Source organism: Acomys russatus, chromosome 8 (assembly GCF_903995435.1).
Source record: "Acomys russatus chromosome 8, mAcoRus1.1, whole genome shotgun sequence".
Taxonomy (NCBI): Eukaryota; Metazoa; Chordata; class Mammalia; order Rodentia; family Muridae; genus Acomys; species Acomys russatus.
Window position 1 is genome coordinate 19,377,030 of NC_067144.1, and position 21,107 is coordinate 19,398,136.

Below are 21,107 nucleotides of genomic sequence, written 5' to 3' on the forward strand. Positions count from 1 at the left end.
TTGGGTCCTCGTGTTCCAGTGTCCTTTCGTTTGCTGCAGCAAACGATTAGGTAGTTGACTTACTCTTTTCTTGAGTAAATGGAGTTCAGTATTTTTGCTGACCCAGGATCTCATTTCTCTTTTTCTGGACGGAACTTTTCATTCATCATTTTGCTGACTCCAGTATGTTTTTTCTCCTGCCCCATCCCTACCCCCACCTGCCCCCTCACCCCCAGGTTGCCTGACAGCTAAGTTGAGAAGCCTGTTTCTACATTTTCAGGGGCCAGGCTGCTTGCCCCATGTCTTAGCCAAATGCTTAAAGTCTCTTAGAACCTATAATTCTGTTTGTTGTGTCCAACATTGCACGTGACTTCCCTTCCACTTCCTGAAGCATCTGAAAAATAGCTGTGGTCTTACCCAGCGCTGCGCACTCTAACTGTGGGAATGTTGTAATGAATGTCCCCTGTTTTTTATTTCTCATTTTCTTTGTCACCTTCTTCCCTAAAGGGGACAGCAAGTAAACTACTTGTTTAAAAATTATATTCTCTGTGAGTTTAATTCTTTCTCTGCCTTCTGTGCTCATTCTTCTTGGACCAGGTTACCCTCGAACTCAGGGATTCACCTCCCTCTGCCTCCGGAGTGCTGAGGTTAAGGTGTGTGCCACCACTGCCCAGCTTTTCTTGCTTTATTGTTTTGTTTTGTTTTTGTTTGTTTCCTATAATTTTATGTGACGTGCCAAAGTAGAGCTCATAAACCTTTCAAAATGTAACTTTTATATTGAAGTTTATATCCTCCCTCCCTTTCCTCCTTTTCCTTCCTTTATTTAAAAACAAACAAAAACAAACCCAGGCTGTTATGAAGCCCAGGATGGCCTCAAACTTCTTCTGTGGAAGGGGTTGGCCTAGAATCTCCGATTCCTCTACTTCCACCTCCCAAGTGTGCCTCCACACCCAGCTTGAGGGGTTTTCCTTTAGAGACGTTATAAGACATGCATCCTCTACCGTGGGGTACCAGCCACATCAGTGCTGTAATGTGCATTGTGGAACTAGGGTGGACCGCAGAGGTTTCTACCATTCTCCTGCTTTGACACCACAATAACAAAGGTGTTGAGGAAAGTATCTTTGGGGGCCCTTGAGGTGCTCACTTTTAACCCCAGCACTTGGGAGGCATAGGCAGACTGATTTCTGTGAGTTTGAAACCAGCCAGGGATACATAGAGAGACCCTGTCTCAAAAGAAAAAAAAAAAAAAAAAAAAAAAAGCCTCATACTGACTCTTTTCCTTTGCCTAATGTAGCAAATATTCTTCCTGCGTTTCCCCTTAAAGGGATGCTACATATGAACAGAGAAAAGCTGTGGCACACTAACCCGCTTGGTGGTTAGAGAGGACTTCCAGGAGGCAGTCCATACCCCTAGCTGACCTGTTCATTTTCAGAATTTCTTCCTGTCTTAGATCTGAACTGGCTGCTTCCACATCTGGCCTCTGCTGGTACTTGCTCCCCCAGTCTCTGCATGGGTCTGAGTGTGAGCCTTCTCATTGAACCGAGTCAGGACCAGCATCTTTAAAACGCATTGCAGTGGGCAAGAGTTCACTTTCTGTTTCTCATCATGGCCCACCTTCAGCAACAAACCCCACATATCCCTGCTTGTTCTGAAACAGCTAGGCTTGGCTTCAGAATCCTAGACACAAAGCCAGACCTCTGTTCTGTTCTGTCCTTGACTCGGCCTTCTGCGGAAGCCCCTCCAATTCTTCTGGACCTTGCAGAAACGACAGGTCTTCTGTGGAGAATAGTTGGGGAAGTTACAAGACTGTTATTTTGGCTTCAGCCAAGGGTACTTTCCTGGGGGTGAACTGCATAGAGTAAAACTAAACCCCAAAGATAAAACCTTGACTCCTTTCCTTACCATTTGCCAAACTCTGGAGCAATGAATGTGCCCCACATCCTTTGGCACCTCTTTGTGGCACACTCCTGGGCTGTCTGACTTCCTCACGTTTACTCTACCATTCTTGCCATTCATCAAGAGGCTTACAAACACTTTGAAGTCAATATTTAAGAAAGTGCTGTCTGGTGCCTTAGTATTGCACTACTTATTGTTTGATACGTTATAATTGATGAGCGCTTCATCATTTGTTCTTTACCACTGTTTCTAGAGGTAGACTGGGCTCTCCTCTAGAGTTTACCACTATCTCTAGAGGTAGACTGGGCTCTCCTCTAGAGTTTACCACTGTCTCTAGAGGTAGATTGCGCTCTCCTCTAGAGTTTACCACTGTCTCTAGAGGTAGACTAGGCTCTCCTCTAGAGTTTACCGCTGTCTCTGGAGGTAGATTGGGCTCTCCTCTAGAGTTTACCGCTGTCTCTAGAGGTAGATGATTGGGCTCTCCTCTAGAGTTTACCGCTGTCTCTAGAGGTAGATGATTGGGCTCTTCTCTAGAGTTTACCACTGTCTCTACAGGTAGATTGGGCTCTCCTCTAGAGTTTACCACTGTCTCTAGAGGTAGATTGGGCTCTCCTCTAGAGTTTACCACTGTCTCTAGAGGTAGATTGGGCTCTCCTCTAGAGTTTACCACTGTCTCTAGAGGTAGACTAGGCTCTCCTCTAGAGTTTACCACTGTCTCTAGAGGTAGACTAGGCTCTCCTCTAGAGTTTACCACTGTCTCTAGAGGTAGACTGGGCTCTCCTCTAGAGTTTACTGCTGTCTCTGGAGGTAGATTGGGCTCTCCTCTAGAGTTTACCGCTGTCTCTAGAGGTAGATGATTGGGCTCTTCTCTAGAGTTTACCACTGTCTCTAGAGGTAGATTGGGCTCTCCTCTAGAGTTTACCACTGTCTCTAGAGGTAGATTGGGCTCTCCTCTAGAGTTTACCACTGTCTCTAGAGGTAGACTGGGCTCTCCTCTAGAGTTTACTGCTGTCTCTGGAGGTAGATTGGGCTCTCCTCTAGAGTTTACCGCTGTCTCTAGAGGTAGATTGGGCTCTCCTCTAGAGTTTACTGCTGTCTCTAGAGGTAGACTGGGCTCTCCTCTAGAGTTTACTGCTGTCTCTAGAGGTAGACTGGGCTCTCCTCTAGAGTTTGGAAGCTAGAGAAACAAAGTGACCATCACACTAGCAAAGGGCAGGTTGGGAGTTTGGCCTTCTGAGCCCAGAGTCTTCACAGCACGTCGCAGTTGCCATCTTCTCACCCTTTGAAAGTGCTGCGTGTGTTGTCCTCATTGCCCTGGTGCTGACTTCTCCTCGCCTTGTGGAGTCTGCGTCCTGTGGAGGGAAGGGCCGGGCTGTGCTTCCTCTCCAGCGGTTTGCTTGGCTGTCCACGTGCTGAAGTGTCGTTCTCCTCTTGAACATCAGTAGTGAGCAGCACTTGGCTTTTGAGTTTTTATTCTGTTGTATATTTTGATTCCTTTTTTTTTTTTTTTTTTCAGAGTATTCTAGTTTTCTTTCTGTTGCTCTGACAAAAGCAGCTTTCAGGGAGAAGGGGCTTTTCTGCTTACAGTTCCAGATAACAGTCTGTCTCTGTGCTAGGTTAAACAGGAACACGGAGGAGCTTGTCACATCCAGTCAGTAGCAGAAAGAATAAATGAATATATTCTTCCTTGTGCTCAGCCAGCTCTCTATACTGATACGGTCCAGGACCCAGGCGAAGGGAATGATGCCACTCACAGTGGGCTTCCTCTTCCCACATCAGTAATAACCAGGACAGTCCCACAGGCATTCCCACAGGCCACTTCATTTAGACCAGTGATTCTCAACCTTGCTAATGCTGCAGCCCTTTAATACAGTTCTTCATGTTGTGGTAACCCCCGTCCATAAATTATTAATTGATACTTCATAACTAATTTTGCTACCTCTATAAATCATAATGTAAATATTTTGGGAGATAAAGGTTTGCCAAAGGAGTTGTAACCCAGTGGCTTAGAAGCACTGACCTAGACAGTCTCTCACATTCTAGACTGTATCAAGTTAACAACTAAAATTAACTATTATACAAGGTGACATGGCTCCCAAGCTGGCCTTGAATTCCCATGTAGCTGAGGGTGCCCTTGAACTCTTATGCTTCCATCTCTACCTTGAGAATCATGACCCCAGGTGCATGCTACCATGTCTGGCTCTACACAGTGCAGTGATTGAGCCCGAGATTTTAGGCATGTAGGCAGATAGTTGACTAGCTGCCGTGCACCCCGAGCCCTACCACTCAAGTCCTGTCACGGCTCTCATGGCTCATGGAAGAGTCTCCTCTAACTCACTGGCTCTGCTTTAAAGTACTCAGACTTTTTACAGTTAGGAGTCATGACACTTGTGGATCAGAAGCACTAAGAGTGTTTATTTAAACTACAAATTTCAGCTGCCACTCTACACTTGACAGAGGCTATCTGGGACCAGGGCCAAGGAGTGAACATTTCTCAGATAACCCGATGAAGTCTAAGCTTTGAGAAATACACTAAAAATACCTGCGTTCTGGCCTCACCTCCCATCTCATTCCCAAATCCAAAAGCCCTAATATAATTCTTAGTTTATTTTTTCACATATTTATTTTTTAAAAAAGAGAGAGAGAGAACTTGCTCAAATAGACTGTAAGGGGTCAGCCGGCTAGGTAGTGACTAGAGTACCCACCAGCAGTCTCTTTTTTTTAGACGCTTGTGTACATGAAATAGTTATCAAGTATCAGCAGATAGATGTTTTTAAATGCTATATTTGAACCATACTAAACAAACTATTTTTTAGATTAAAACATTCTATGAGTTATAAGAGTATTTCTCAAATTCTAGTGTATATAAAAATAGACTAGACATTTTTTTAAAATATATATTTTGATTTGTAGAGATACAGGATTGGGTCTTTTCTGAGTGTGTCCCTGGCCTGCTGTTATATGCACACACCTATGCACAGACCACACACACACACACACACACACTTTTTAATTTTTTAAAAGATTCATTTCACTATTTTATGTGTATGGAGTGTTTTCTGTGTGTATGTGTACACCACATACATACCTAATGCTTCATGGAGGTCAGAAAAGAGGGTTAGAGGCCCTGGAACCGTAGTTCTGGGTGTTTGGGAGCCACCATGTGGGTGCTGGGTACTGAACCTGGGTCCTCAACCACCACAACAGATATTCTTAATCACCAAGCCAGCTGTCTAGCCCCACATAAACATCTTTTTAAAAATATAAAGTGAGAACTTCAGAGAGAAAGCTACATACTTCTGATACACTGTGGCACGTGGAAGGAAGAGTGGGGCATACAGAGAAGATTTGGGGTCAGAGCAGGCAGACATCTGGGCTGTGTGGGAGCTCTGACAGCCTGGAGCTCTCTCTTTTGGGTCTTGTCATTTGTAGCTCATGTATCTCTTGGGCTGGTTCCACTGGCTCTTGCACCTTTTCTCAGCCGACAGCCTGCATTCCTGGTATGCTAGTCAACTTCTATATCATGGACAGAAATACCTAGGAAGGCAGGGTTCTGTTGTTCTTCAGCCCTACAAATTCCAGGCACTTGAACTCCTTGCGAGAGAAGTCAGGGGCTGGGGCTGGGGCTGGGGCTGGGGCTAGGGAGAGTGTGTAGCTAGCGTGCAATAAGCCCAGTTCATGAACTTGGTACAGCAGCGTGTGTGTGTGCAGAAGGCTCAGAAGTTCAAATGGTCATCAGTTATATAGGGATTTGGAAGCTAGCCTGGCATGCTTAAGACCCTGTTTCAACAACAATAAAAGGTCAGTGGTGGGCTGGAAAGGTAGCTCAGCTGTTTTTCCAGAGGACCTGCGTTCAATTCCCAGCACCCATATGGCAGCTCACAACTGTCTGTAACTCCTGTTCCAGGGGGATCCGATATCCTCATACTGACATACACGCAACACCAATGTACGTACATACATACATACATACATACACACACACACACACACACATGTAGCAGGGCTCAGTCAGTCCCATAGCCTTCTGGCCTCCACAGGCAGCACATGCACATGGTTCATTTACATCTAGTCAAGCCAAGCCACAAAATAAACTTTGAAAAAAAACAAGATCAATGCCACCGTCTCTAAATGATAACAGTGTCATTCCCTGGCTTCCAGGGTATGCTGGGGGCCTCCCTAGGAGCTTCCTCCCACCCCTAGTACTGGCAGGTTACAGGATGGCAGAGGCTACAGAGAGCCACCAGGGGGACATCATGGCAGGTTACAGGATGGCAGAGGCTAAGAGAGCCACCAGGGGGACATCATGGCAGGTTGCAGGATGGCAGAGGCTAAGAGAGCCACCAGGGGGACATCATGGCAGGTTACAGGATGGCAGAGGCTACAGAGAGCCACCAGGGGGACATCATGGCAGGTTGCAGGATGGCAGAGGCTAAGAGAGCCACCAGGGGGACATCATGGCAGGTTGCAGGATGGCAGAGGCTAAGAGAGCCACCAGGGGGACATCATGGCAGGTTACAGGATGGCAGAGGCTACAGAGAGCCACCAGGGGGACATCATGGCAGGTTACAGGATGGCAGAGGCTAAGAGAGCCACCAGGGGGACATCATGGCAGGTTACAGGATGGCAGAGGCTACAGAGAGCCACCAGGGGGACATCATGGCAGGTTACAGGATGGCAGAGGCTAAGAGAGCCACCAGGGGGACATCATGGCAGGTTACAGGATGGCAGAGGCTAAGAGAGCCACCAGGGGACATCATGGCAGGTTACAGGATGGCAGAGGCTAAGAGAGCCACCAGGGGACATCATGGCAGGTTACAGGATGGCAGAGGCTACAGAGAGCCACCAGGGGGACATCATGGCAGGTTACAGGATGGCAGAGGCTACAGAGAGCCACCGGGGGGACATCATGGCAGGTTACAGGATGGCAGAGGCTAAGAGAGCCACCAGGGGGCATCATGGCAGGTTACAGGATGGCAGAGGCTACAGAGAGCCACCAGGGGGCATCATGGCAGGTTACAGGATGGCAGAGGCTACAGAGAGCCACCAGGGGGCATCATGGCAGGTTACAGGATGGCAGAGGCTAAGAGAGCCACCAGGGGGACATCATGGCAGGTTACAGGATGGCAGAGGCTACAGAGAGCCACCAGGGGGACATCATGGCAGGTTACAGGATGGCAGAGGCTACAGAGAGCCACCAGGGGACATCATGGCAGGTTACAGGATGGCAGAGGCTACAGAGAGCCACCAGGGGGCATCATGGCAGGTTACAGGATGGCAGAGGCTACAGAGAGCCACCAGGGGGACATCATGGCAGGTTACAGGATGGCAGAGGCTACAGAGAGCCACCAGGGGCATCATGGCAGGTTACAGGATGGCAGAGGCTACAGAGAGCCACCAGGGGGACATCATGGCAGGTTACAGGATGGCAGAGGCTACAGAGAGCCACCAGGGGACATCATGGCAGGTTACAGGATGGCAGAGGCTACAGAGAGCCACCAGGGGGCATCATGGCAGGTTACAGGATGGCAGAGGCTACAGAGAGCCACCAGGGGGACATCATGGCAGGTTACAGGATGGCAGAGGCTAAGAGAGCCACCAGGGGACATCATGGCAGGTTACAGGATGGCAGAGGCTAAGAGAGCCACCAGGGGGCATCATGGCAGGACACCTCCAAGGTGGTGGGCTCCAGAGAGCCCGACTTCATTCTTAAAGAATTACGGAAGTCCTTAGAATTCCTTTAAGCCACTAAGTATAATTCCTGTGTAGGCGCTGGCATTTTCTCCGTCCAGTGTCTTTTGCTGATGAGCAGTTTAAAGGAAGTTGGAGAAATAGTCTGCCTGAAGGCAGAGGATTTGAAATCAGAGCACCCAGAGAAAACAAAATGTCCTCCCATTTGCCTGCTTGGAGAGGCGTGGGAAATACAGCTGCTTCCCACTGTTCTAGAATATGGAGGCTCCGCATGTGGACTGTACATGAGGAGGTGATGATTTGTCTCTGTGGCTCGCAGTTTAGGACCAAGCACTTCAACTTCCAGAGGCTTTTCTCCTCCGCCCTGTTACTACCACAGAGCTGTGAAGGGAGTGCGTGGAAACAGGTGGAAGCAGTGAGAAATCAGTCAGCGGCTGTGAAAGTACAGAAAGGACGCTGTGGGCAGGAGGGCTCGTCCTATAGGTGGGTGTCTTGCTTCCTCCTGGCCCCTGCTGCCCATCCTCTACTCGTAGTTTCTTCCCTGTGTGGCTCCACACGTGCCTTGGCCTTCCAGCATATGCCACCCACAAGCTTAGTGAGGTGAGGCAGAGAGGGCAGCTTGGTCTCTTCTTGTTCAAGGAGGAGATGAGATGCTGTGTCTAGTGTGTCGTTGTCGTCCTGAATGCTGTGCCTGGACTGTGTGAGATCCCATCCATCCCACTCCACTGCGGTACAGCTGAGTGGCCCCCAATCCCCTTGGGAGCTAGGCTTCTAACACTCTCCCGTTCCATCTATTTCCTTGCCTTCTATTTTAAATACTCCTGTAGGTGGGTGCACATCACCTTCACTTTTAAAATTAGCCCACTCCTAAAGGCAGAAAACTTCATTATTTGACTGTTAATCAGGCACTGTCAAACTTTAGACAGCTCTTGAGTAGAGGCAGCGCCAGAATATCATTTCCACATCTGGTAACTGTGGGCACTTAGTGACTGTACTTTCTCATCCGCTTGCTAAATTGTTCTTTTGCCGTTGCCTTTCTTGGGTGGCAAAATCAGAGTGTCTGTTTTTCTCTTGGTTTCCTGCTTGCTAGTTTCCAATATTCTTCTTCAAAATATTGAAAATGCTTAGATCCATTAGGCTTGGCCTACGTTCACTTCTGCCACTTTATGCTGCCTCTTTCCCCTGTGGTCTTAACCCCTCTCAACTCTTGTCAGACTGCACTGGAGCACATATGTCGTTTAAATAGAATGTCTTCTGGTGGTATTTCAGTCTGTTTAAACTGTCCAGTGCTGCCGTCACTCCGTACAGAAGGCAGCCCCTCCTCAGTCAGGTTATTGTTGAGCAAGTTCAAGCTCTACAATGATTAGGTTTTCCTTAGCATTAGTCTTTTTCTCTCCTGGAGTCCACACTCTACCCTGCCCTGTCCTCACCCTGCTGAGCTCCTCTACAAACATCTGTCACATGAAGCTTCTCATGGCATTTCTTCTGCTTGCTTATCCCTAGACTAAAATCTGACACAGCATCCCCAGGTGTCAGGGTCAGTGAGAGAAGAGACAGCTGCTCCGGCTCATTTCTCTGGAAGCCTACACAACTGTCCTCGTTCTGAGGAGGAAGGTCGGGGCTGGCAGGGAGTGTCCTGCCCATTTTGCTGAGGACTCTGAGGAGCAAGAGCTAGACCTGTCCTCACAGCGCCGGTCCTTCCTTCCTTCAGGCTGGAAAGTGGCCTGTTTCTTTCTCTTGGCTTCAGGTCCCAGAGTTGAGGAGGCTTTGTGTGGTTTGCATTTCAGTCTTTTAAAACACTAACTGCTCTCCCGTAATGTGGATATTATGGGCGGTTCAGTAGAGTGCCCTGCATTTTTCCTGTTTTTGATGACAAAGTAGCGTATTGTTGAAGATGGTCTCCTCAAGCATATACACTGTTGGGTAGTGTCCACATGTGTCCTGCAGCTGTCGGTCCGTAGTGGGCAGCGTTCAGAGCAAACCTTGCCCCTTGTGATCCTTGGACTAACAACAATGTTTGGCTTTTGACATCAAGGGCACAAGAGTGAAAAAAGTTAAATGTTACTTGGACCTAAAGTAATGGTCTCCCAAATAAACAAATGAAATTTACTGGCTGGGAGCAACCTGAGCAATAACATGAGGGACAAGGCATGTGTCACAGAACGTCAGTGGAGGTTGTTAGCACGTGAGCTCCAGCACTCATATTTTCCTGTGGAATGGCTGTGAAGGTGCCGCTTTAGACACATTGTGCATGCAGCGCTACACTCCATCCCTTTAGTTTTGTCCAGTTAGATTTTCATGCGTGTTTTTTCTCATGCTTTGTAAATGACTATGATATTCTTTCAAAAAAACAAAAACAACCACAGAAAAACAGGAGTGCTTCTGCAGATAAAGGGCTATTAGTTTTAAACAAACCCTGAGAGTGGGGGTGGCATTCATGGTCCTTTCCCTGTTTGGTGCGAGGTAGCAATTGTTGGGTCTAGTGGCCAGTCACGGGGCTACAAAGGCCTCACCCTTCAGAGAGGTCGTTCATTGTGACCCTATGTCCCAGATTCACCCTTGTTGAGAAACATGTCACACGCCCTTTCTCTCTGATTTGAGTTCAGTGATGCCAGCGGAGTACAGTCAGCGTTATTATCTGCATGACTTTAGAGATCCTTGTTTCCCACTGTAAAAGTTAGGTGATTGGCATGCTTCGTGAGCATTGCTAAAATATGTCAGCAAAGCCAAGCGAAGTTTAAAGGGTTCACCTATAAAGTGCTTTTAAACAGGAGTTTTCTGCAGTACCTAAAGCACTGATTAATATTCATTTGGAAATTTTCTAATATGTGGGAAGAACTCTTTTATTACCCGCTTCTTTGGCAGAGCAGCCCCTTCTATACTCTAGCTTTTTTCAAAACACGTTTATTTTGGAGCCTGAAGGAAAACATCCTAAGAATCCTGGTGCTTTGTACCTCCTGAGAGCTGTCCTTGCTGGTGAGCGCACTCAGGTGACTCTGCTGGCTGTCCTGCGGTCCCCAGGGCAACTGGGAAAAGTTTCTCCCGTCCTTAGGCTTCTACAGAAGACATGCCATATACCCCGTGTGCTTAGGAAAGAGGGCTCAGTAGCCATTTTTTACTTTACCTTATCAGAACACCCATGTTGAAACTGTCACAATGAGTGGTAATGTACTGTAAAAGAAGGAAAGCATATTCCTAAGTTGTCTGCATTTTCCAGAGAGGACCCTTTCAAGTCTGCGTAAACCCTGGAGCACTTCCGGACTTTGTAAGACGGACTTGATACTTGTGTGGTGTGCGTGTGTGCATGTGCAGGGCCTGCTTTGCCTAAAGGGGAAAAACTAATCACTAGCGTTCTAGGCTTAAACTTTTGTTCTCTTCACATTGCTGCCATAAATATTTGTTTTAAACAGGAAAAATCTTGTTTGCTTCTCCCTCCCATGCTCTTCGCTCTGGCTCTACCAGCATAACCTGAATTTGGAAGCTCTGTCTCTTGCCTTCCTTCTGTGCTGGTGGCTGTCTTACTAGGCCGGCTGTACCGGAAGCCCCATGTGTAGGCAGGCACTGGGCAGCTTCAATGCACTGCATAGTTCTGGAGAACTCCGTCACATTACCTTACCATCTGGGGTCGAGGCTCTCCGCTGGCCACATAGGGCCTGGTGAGTGAAAGCCACCTCATAAAAGTAGCCAGTGTATGCCACAGCCAGTCACTGCCTACCAGACCCAGTCTGAGTTTGTTTTACAAAAGGGCAAAAATGCAGATTTTTTAAAAAAGATTTATTTATTTATTAAGTACACAGTATTTTACCTGCAGGCCACAAGAGGGCACCAGATCTCCTTACACATGCCTGTGAGCCACCATGTGGTTGCTGGGAATTAAACTCAGGACCTTTGGAAGAACAGGCAATGCTCTAAACCTCTGAGCCCCAGATTTTTTTTTTTTTCCCTAATGTGAAATCTCCCAATTAAAAACAAAACAAAACAAAAACTAGTTCAGATATTTTTAAAGCACTGTGCAAGTCCAAACAGAACACTCATGGACAGAGACCTCTGGTTGCCGTTTTTATCTCTGTTTTGTTTTCTGTCTTTTGAAACTTTTGTACTTACCATGCTGCACAGAACAAATGCAGTTAGCATTCCCAGGATATATTGCCAATGTGATTTTGTCTGGTTGCTCCATGTCTGGCAGTGACATGTACTACACCTTGGGAGCACAGCTGGCAGGCAGGCTGTGGTGGGTGTGTTCCAGCTGTTCCTTTGGGTCACAGCAGCCTGATGCTGGGAGCATTGTTCTCTGAGCTGTTGTTGCTGTACTTACAGCAGTGGTAGTCCACAGGGTACACTAGGACACTGCATGTGACCCCATTCTGATGTAATCACGTGCCTGGGTCGTACTGAAGGCAATAGCTGTACCAAAGCTTCTCAGTTGCTAATACTGTTTGGAAGTGAGGAGAGACTCAATTAGGCATAAGGAACCATGTTGGCAGAGGCCTCGGCCAGTGAAAGCCCTACAACCATACAAAGGCAAATACTCCAGTCTCCATATGAGGAAACCAAGGTTCAGAGAGAGTGCGTAACTTGCTCCAAGAAGTGTATCTAAGAAGGCGGAAGGTCTCTTTCCTTTCAGAGCTGCAGTTGGAGCCAGACACAGTGACGCAGTGACTAGGCTAGCCCACCTGAGTACCCATGATCCTCTTTCATGCATTCTAGGAAATGGGCTGAAAATACAGCAAACTGTAGAGCTAGACAAATGGGATACTAGGACACTCAGAGCTGCACACCTGGCTACAACAAAATGCAGACCGGTTGCGCATTGCCTGTTGACTGCATGTATATGTGTCATTCTTAGTGCATGTTCAGAACAGTTGATTCCTTAGCCAAGAGTGATTTGGTAGACCAACATCCTCATCCACATCAAAAGCAACCCGCTGGGCAGGTGATAAGGCTTAGCCAGTAAAGGCCACGCGCCACCAAGCCTCGCCTGGGTTCAGTCCCCAGGTCCCACATGGGACCAAGAGAGAACTGATGCTTGAAGTTTTCATCTGACTTTTAAATACACACACACACACACACACACACACACACACACACACACACACACAAAATAAATAAGTAAATAAATAAAATAATTTCTTTTTATTCTGTTTGCTTGTTTTTAAAGTAGTCCTGGCTACGGAGATGGCTAGGTGGCTAAGAGTACTGGTGGTTCTTCTAAAGGACTCAAGTTCAGTGCCCAGCACCCACATGGCAGCTCACAGCTGTCTGTAACTCCAGTCTTGGGGGATCTGAAGCCCTCTCCTGCCCTCTGTAGATACTGCACACATGGTACACAGGCATGCATGAAGACAAAGCACCCACACATATACAATGACAGATGTTGTCTTGGGCTGTTGTTGTGGTTCATACTTACAATCATAGCCAACATTTTGGAGGCTGAGACAGGAGAATTCTACATTTGAGAGTAATTTGGGCTGTGTAATGAGACTGTCTCAAGCTGCTGCCGAGAGATGGGAAAGTCCTTGGTTATTGTGTCATGATGGTAAAAAGTTTTTTGGTCAGTTTCCTTTGTCACTGTGAGTTTAAAAAAAAAAATGTGTATAGATAATAGCAATCACATCTAAATGGATAGTGTTTTTTAATTACTTTAGTTCATGTTTTCCATTAAAAAATAGTATTTTAGCCAGACATGGTGGTGCATGCCTGTAATCCCAGCACTCAGGGAGGCAGAAGCAAGCGTATCTCTGTGAGTTCAAAGCCAGCCTGGCCTACAAAGTGAGTTCCAAAATAGCCAAGACGATGTAGACAGACCCTGACTCAAACAAACAAACAAAAAAGGTATTTTCTAGTTAGTCATGTATCCTATCATAAAGACTACTTTAATATATGAAATTTTCATGTTAAAAGATAAAGAATTAATCCAGCCAGGCAGTGGTGGCGCACGCCTTTAATCCCAGCACTTGGGAGGCAGAGGCAGGCGGATCTCTGTGAGTTTGAGTCCAGCCTGGTCTACAAAGTAAGTCCAGGATAGTCAAGGCTACACAGAGAACCCTGTCTCAAAAAAACAAAAAAACAAAACAAAACAAAAAAAGAAACAATCCAGATGTCTTTTAAAACCACTGTATCAGTATTTTTATATTTTACCAAGGATAAGATTCCTTTAAATAAACAACTAAATGAGTTACTTTTTTGTTCAAGTTAAAGAAAGGACTAAGATTGTCCTTGTCACATTTTCCTGCCCCAGCCCCTCAGCTCATGTAGCTAGCTAGGTATGGGGCCTCAGTGTCCTCGGGGCATGTGCTAGGATACTGGAAAAAAGAGAAATGCAGTTGCTGACCTTGTAAGGGCTTCCAGCTGAGTGCAGGTCAGGCCATGTCAAGTACCGTGCCAAGCAGACCGCAGACACCGCCTGGCACGGATCACGGCTGGAGCATAGGGGAACAGTGAAGTGCTCCAGCCGCGTGCCCTGCCTCAGCTGCCGCAGCTGGATGATAGTGTCAGCCTGTTGTACTTCCTCAGGAGCCATGCCTCTCCCTTCATGGAGGGTGCTGGGAGTTAACATATACAAAGTACTCAGAACAGCCCTGGTGCTGAGGACGACTCAGGACTAGTACGTTCATGCCATACTAGCCACGACGTAGCCTGGTCCTTTCAAGACAATGGAGTGATGACTTTCCGTGTTGCTGTTCTGAAGCCTTTTCTATGTCCTGAGGTTTCTAACAGAGATGTAATTGACTTTTCACATAGAAAGTAATATGTTCTTTATACTTATTAAAATAGTTTCACAGTAGCTGGTGAAAATTTCTACATAATTACTTTTATCCTGCTTAAGGAATAATTATCCCTGCTAATGGGAACTATCATTATTATAATCATGATTATTATTCCTAATCTAAAGCGTTTATTAAGAATTTGATTTTGGCTTCTAACTAGGATGGCCCTTCTTCAAAGCAAGGCCTGCCCTTGGTGTTTTTCTGCTCTAAGACAATAACAGTGCAGCCCAGCTCAGGGCCAGGCTCCAGCCTGTTAGCCTCTCTCAAAGACCCTCATTGGTAAGTTTCTTTATACATGGTCTTGTCTTTCCAAAGACTGTTTCATCATCCAGCACATCCTGAGGCCTTATCCCCAAACAATAGGTATAGAAGCCTTGTAGCAGTTATATTTATTTTTAAATCAATTCCCAGAGTGCTTGCTTCTTATTTTGATGGTGCTTGGTTTTTGTCTTTCTGCATTTATCTACTGAGTATGTGGAAACAGCAAAGTTAAAAGACAACTTGGGAAGCCAGTTCTTTCCTTCCACGAGGGAGGGTTCCAGAGGGCAAACCTAGGTCTTCAGACTTGGTGACAAGCACCTTTACCTCCTGAGCCATCTCACTGGACCTCTCTTTCAGCTTTTAAGACAAGGTCTCACCATGTAGCTGTGACTGGCCTGGAACTTACTGTAGTCTAGGCTGGTCTCAAACTTGTAGCAATCTTCCTGCTTCTACCCCACAAGTGCTGCGATTACAGGCGTGAACTACCACACCCAGCTATAAGAGTTGTTTTCCCCTTTTTCTTATGTGTGTGGTGTGTATGTGTGTGTGCTTGCAATATGTGTGTGCACACATGAGTGTGCATGTCCTTACAAGCCCTCATGCATGTGGAGGCCTCAGACTGATGTGACCTCTTCAATCTCTGTTCACTTTGTTCTTTTGAGGGAACATCGCTGAGTCAAGCCTAGACCTCTGATTTAGCTGGCCTCCCTAGCCCACTTGCTCTAGGAGTCCCATCTTTGCCTTCTTGTCCTCTTGCTTGTGTGGCAAGCATTTTAACCACTGAGTCACCCCCTCAGCTTGCAGCTAGATGATTTCTATCTTTTGTTTATTTTATTTTCTGGAGACAGTTCACTGTGTGTAGCCCTGGCTGGCCAGAAGTTTACTATACATCTTCAAACTCACATAGATCTCCCTGCCTCTGCCCCCAGAGTGCTGGGGTAAAGGCATGCGCCACCACACCTGGCCCCCTAGATGATTTTTAAAGGTTACTTATTGTGGAGACATGCTCAATGATACAGCGCTTGCCTAGCATGCGTGAGGCCCTAGGTTCAATGCTGACATTTGTAATTAACTTTTCATGTAGACATTAATAAGTTCCTTATGCTTATTAAAATAATTCCACAGTAGCCAGTAAGAATTTCCACCACAGGAAAAAGAAAATTGTACTTGGAAATGATTTCAGACGTAGAGAAACTTTGCCGTCCTGTGCAGTGAGCTGCTGTATCCCTGTAGCGCAGACTCTCTCCCGTTGCTCTTCTACAGCATCCATTCCAGTGCCGCCCAGTTTCTATATGTTCATCTGTGCAATGTTGTTTATCTTCTTCCGAACCTTGAGAGTAAGGTGTGCATGACCCCCTGTTGCCCCTAAACACTTAGGCGTGTTACTCAGATACTTAGTTAGCGCCTGTATGTAGCCCTCCAAGTAAGGAGGCCAGCATGGGGCCCACTGAATGCCCAAACAATGTTTTTTAAATGACAATACATACACATGCATGTACAAACACTATAGCTATGTACGCACTTCTAGATGTGTGCACACGTGGCTATGTATGTATAGGAAGGTGTGCTGTCTCCCTTAGGTACTGTGTTCAGCACAAGAACACGGAAGGAAAGGAGTGTTCATGCCACCTTGTCAGGCCGTAGTCTGGAAAACCCCCAGTCTCTCTCATGCACACACCCTGCTCACGTCCTTGACAGTGTTAAAGAGCATGTATTCTGGTGGCCTCCAGCCTAGACCCATGCAACAATTCAAGCCATGCATTCCTGGATAAACAAAAACAACAACAGCTTTGGAGCTTTGTGGGCGGGATTGGGGTGATGGGGGTCTTGTTTGTTTTGTCTTCTTGTGAAAGAAAGAACACAAAGCCAACTTAACCTACCCAAGTAGGTAAGAGAGGAGAATCTAGGAGGGAAATAATGTGATCAAAACGTGAATTTTTTAACTTAAAATTGCATTTTAAAAAGAATTGCAGTTTGGGCACTTGAAGAGTTTACAGCTCCAGAGATGTTATTGATTGTTTATGGGCTCTTTAATAATAGAAAAGTTAGGCATACTTCCCTGTATATATGCATCCATGCACTCACACACTTAATCTAAAGGTTACTTCTATGGCTAAGTTGTGTGCGCATGAGTATACGCATATGTTAAGGAGCCAGACTGATCCCTCCAGTACTTGAGTTTTCTAGTGCTCTCATTTCATGTTTGCAAATATCTCCACCAATAGCAGGAAGCCTAACATATGTATGTGAGACTGTGTGTGTGTATGTGTTCATATGTGTGCACGTGTGTGTATGTGTATGTGTGTGAGAGAGAGAGAGAGAGAGAGAGAGAGAGAGAGTGAGAGAGAGAGTGTGTGTGTGTGTGTGTGTGTGTGTGTAGAGCTGTCTGAGACCAGAAGCTGGTACCTGGGTTCCCCGGAACTAGAGCTGTGTGTGTGTGTGTGTGTGTGTGTGTGTGTGTGTGTGTGTGTAGGGAACTAAACGCCCATTGTCTGCAGGAGCAGCAGGTGTTTAACCACTAAGCTGTCTTTCCAGCCAGAAGAAGCCTCTTTTTCTTAATATGTTGATTTATTTGCTCAGTTAGTTTACTTCTTTACTCTAAGTACCTAGTTTCCCAACCATACTGGCCATTTATTTCATACCTTGAGGGCCACAACCAAGAAGACAAACTAGAAATGTTGAAGGTTAAGGTTTGGGTTTTCTCAGCTTTACTCTCCTTGTCTGTCAGATGGGAATTCATGGGGCAGTTTATGCACAGGCATGCTTGGTGTAGAAGAGCGCAGTCGATACAATAGCCATAGTGTTGCCTACATAACTATTGAAAAGAAATTGCTCCCCAAAAGAATAAGCAAAGAAGTCGAATAGGCATTCATTTTTCCAAAGAAGAAGAGCAAACACCGGGAAGCGCAGGAGATGCTAAGATGCTGTAATGTGAACGGCTGGCCTGAGCACAGTCTCGTGTGAATACTGCCTTTCCCGCAGTGCCACGCCTTTCCCACAGTGCCACGTCACTTCGTCACTTCCTCCCCTCGAGTCTTCTCTCTTCGCAGGGAAAGGGGTGTTAGGAAGAGGAAAGAAGATTTGCCATCAAGCTTGGTCTCAGGAGTTCTTTGGAATAAATGGAGTGATAAACAGCAGGCTTTAAAGCACCAAGAAGCATGGTGTTTCTACAATAGAGGCTTCTTATGTGCGCCATCTGTTTTCTTTGAATGTAACAAAAGTGACAGCTTTCTGTGCACTGATCGTCCCTGTGCCTTTTAAAGTCAAACATATGATGCTATCTGTGTGTAAAGGCTCTCTTGTGCCCATGTGTTTTTCCAGCTTGCATTTCTATGTAAACTCTCTTGGCTGAATCACACAAGCCACCTACCCGCCACCTCCTCCATGGCCTCAGATCTGGGGCAGTGAGGTGCCCTGCTACACTCTCTGGTCTCATGGACATGCGTCTCTGAAACAACACTTGGGAACAGCAGCTCAGTTAACATTGTTTGCCTAGCGTGTGCAAAGCCCTTGATTCAAACTCCAGTAACATGTAAACCAATATGGTGGCACATGCCTGTAATCCAGCACCCAGGAGGATCAGAAAATCAAGGTCATCTTTGGCCAGATAGGAAGTCTGGGGCCAGCCTATGCTAGAGACCGTGTGTTTAAGGAAAAAGAAAAAAGAGAAAAAAAACCATCTGGGGAGCCTCGCCTAACCCTGCCCTCTGTCCTTCCTAAACCTTGATAAATCCCAATTATCACCCTATTCCCCTATTGCCTCATGTATTAAGTCAGTATTAATTTCTGGAAATTCTTATTTTTTAAAACAACTTTATTAATTTTTAATTTTAATTGCAATTTTTAAAAACTCACCATTTTAGGGAGGGATCCACTGCTTTTTGGTAAATGTAACAAGTTGTGCAACCAACAAACCTTAATATGGTGCTTTATGCGTTTTTACAATTTACTGGTGCTCACAGCCCCTAGCCACCACTGACCTACTTTCTGGCCCCAGATTTGCCATTTCTAGACAGTGGCCATTTACATGTGGCTTCTTCTACACAGCATGGTGAGTGGTTTTTGTTTGTTTTAACTCATCTGTGTTGTAGCACATACTGATTTTCTCCTTTATGTTGCTCAGTCATATTCCGTTTTATAAATATATTATCTGTCACCAGTTGTAGCTATTCAGCTATTTTAACTTTTTTACAATTATGAATTGTGATATTTCTATGAATATTTGTGTGCAACCTTTTTTTTTTTTTTTTTCATAAAAAGAATCTTGCTATGTAGCTGACTTCAAATTCACGATCCTCCTGCCTCAGCCTTCTGAGTACTGGGATTATAGGTGTATACTATCATGCTCAGCTTTAAAACTTTTAATTTTTTTTTTTTAATAGATTCCTTTCTATACAATATACACTGACCACAGTTTCCCCTCCCTCCACTCCTTCCCTCTCCCCCAGAACCACCCCCCTCCATGTCCCTTCAGAAAGGAGTAGGCCTCCAGGAGACAGCAACCTAATACAGCAAAACATGCTGCAGTAACACGAGGCAAAGTCCTCATACTGAAAGTAGACAAGGCAGCCTAACAGGAGGAAAAGAGTCCCACGGGCAGGCAAAAGAAAAGAGACACATGTGGCTCACTGTCTACTAGGAGTCCCACAGAAACACCAAGCTGACAGCCATAACGGTGCAGACCCATGCAGGCCCCGTCCTTGTCACCTCAATCTCTGATCCCGAGTGAGCCCTGCTTAGTTGACTCATTAGGCCAGGTTCTCCTGGTGTCCTCCATCCCCTCTGCCTCCTACAGTCTTTCCTGCCCCTCTTCCATGAGATTCCTGGACCCTCCAGGGGAGGGACCTGGTGGAGACCTCCTGTTTACACACACTCTGCATGATGTCTGCTTGTGGGTCTTTGCACCTGCTTTCGTCTGTTGCCAGGGGAGCCTCTCTGATGATGACTGAACAAGGCACCAAACTATGAGTATAGGAGAATACCATTAGTAATCAGTTCAGTGGTTTTTGGGTTTTGTTCGGCCTGTTGTGTTTGGCTCTACCCTAGGTCTCTCCCATCTAGTGATGTTCTCAGCCAAGGTTAATTATACCATCACTTTCCAAGGCCCTCACCAGCTCCCATTTACCCATTCTCTGTAGGATTCTCCCTTGCTCTTGGCCTCAGTTTGGATTTAAGTCCAAGGCCCAGAATCCTGCAGCTGTAGGAGGTAGCAGGTGTTGTTGGCCAGCTGGTTCATTATGTCCACTACCACCATTTCAGACCAGCATCTTATTTCTTTTGCTTTTAGTCTCATACTAATTTGTCCATACATGCTTTAAAGTACTCTGTTTCCTTTTGGGGCTAGGCTCTGCCAGTTAGCTCAAGCATTCGTTTGACAGACTTTGCTCCCTAGGTGGGTCTATGTATTTAGAATGTAGCCTTAGGGACAGGACTGCAGTATGAAGTAGCTGAGTGCGGAGTGTTTTGTAGTCTCTCATGCTCTCTTGGCTCCCATCTCTGGGGTTCGTAAGCCTGGGCATTCTCAGTCTGTACTGAAGTCATTTTGTTGTTGAATTGTGGAAGGTTTTTTGTTTGTTTGTTTGTTTGTTTGTTTGTTCCCCTATTGGTTTTGATATAATTAGGTTTTTAAACTTGTTTTTGTTGTGGTGAAATATCTACAACATTTACCATTTTGATCATTTTTGAATGCTTTCTTGTTTTGTGAGGTTTTGGGGGGGTTGTTTTAGTTTTTTGGGTTTTATTTTGGGTTGTTTTTTGTTTTTGTTTTTTAGGTTTTTTTTGGTTTTACGAGACAGAGTTTCTCTGTGTAGCCCTGGCTGTCCTGGAACTCTCTTTGTAGACCAGGCTGGCCTCAAACTCACAGCAAGCCACCTGCCTCTCTCATGATTACTTTTCTTTTTGTTTTGTTTGTTTGTGTGTTTTTCGAGACAGGGTTTCTCTGTGTAGCCTTGACTGTTCTGGACTCGCTTTTGTAGACCAGGCTGGCCTTGAACTCACAGTGATTCCCCCTGCCTCTGCCTCCCAAGTGATTACTTTTCATCTGCATAATTTTCTTCTTCAGCTCCCAAACTGAAGCTCATACCAGTTAAACAGTGATGCCTCATTTTCCTGCCCAGCTCCTACAACAGTCTGTCTTCACTGTACTCATCACTGCATTTGACCACTCGCACACGGCATGTGAGTGCAGTCATAGAGTATTTGTCCTTTTGTGAATGGCACATTTAGCTGAAAATAATCTCCAAGGTTTACACATAAGAGTTTTCTTATTATGTGTGTGCACACGCATGCACGCAGTTGTTGATGCATTCAGCCATCAGTGTACTCTTGGCTTTCATCTAGCTTTCGGCTGTTGTGACTAATACTGTTGTAACGTGACTTACATATACCAATTCAAGTCTTGTTGGTCCTTTTGTTGATTTTAATACATTACATTTTGCCCTTGTTTTGTGTTATTGAATAATTATCTGCAAATCAGAAAGACTGACTTGACTTTACCCAAATCTCTTATTTTAT

At 45.8% G+C, this 21,107-nt stretch overlaps 1 protein-coding gene across 2 annotated transcripts in view; it reads left to right on the forward strand.

Moving 5' to 3' along the window:
- The window catches only part of Hacd2 (3-hydroxyacyl-CoA dehydratase 2), an 86,305-nt gene that overhangs the window by 56,028 nt on the left and 9,170 nt on the right, over positions 1-21,107 (forward strand). The window contains exon 5 of one of the 2 annotated variants that reach the window (XM_051149859.1): positions 10,784-10,831. The exons of the other annotated variant lie outside the window; for it this stretch is intronic. Coding sequence (XP_051005816.1) covers positions 10,784-10,831 — 48 coding nt within the window. The remainder of the gene's footprint in view (positions 1-10,783; positions 10,832-21,107) is intronic. 2 annotated transcript variants of the gene reach the window in all.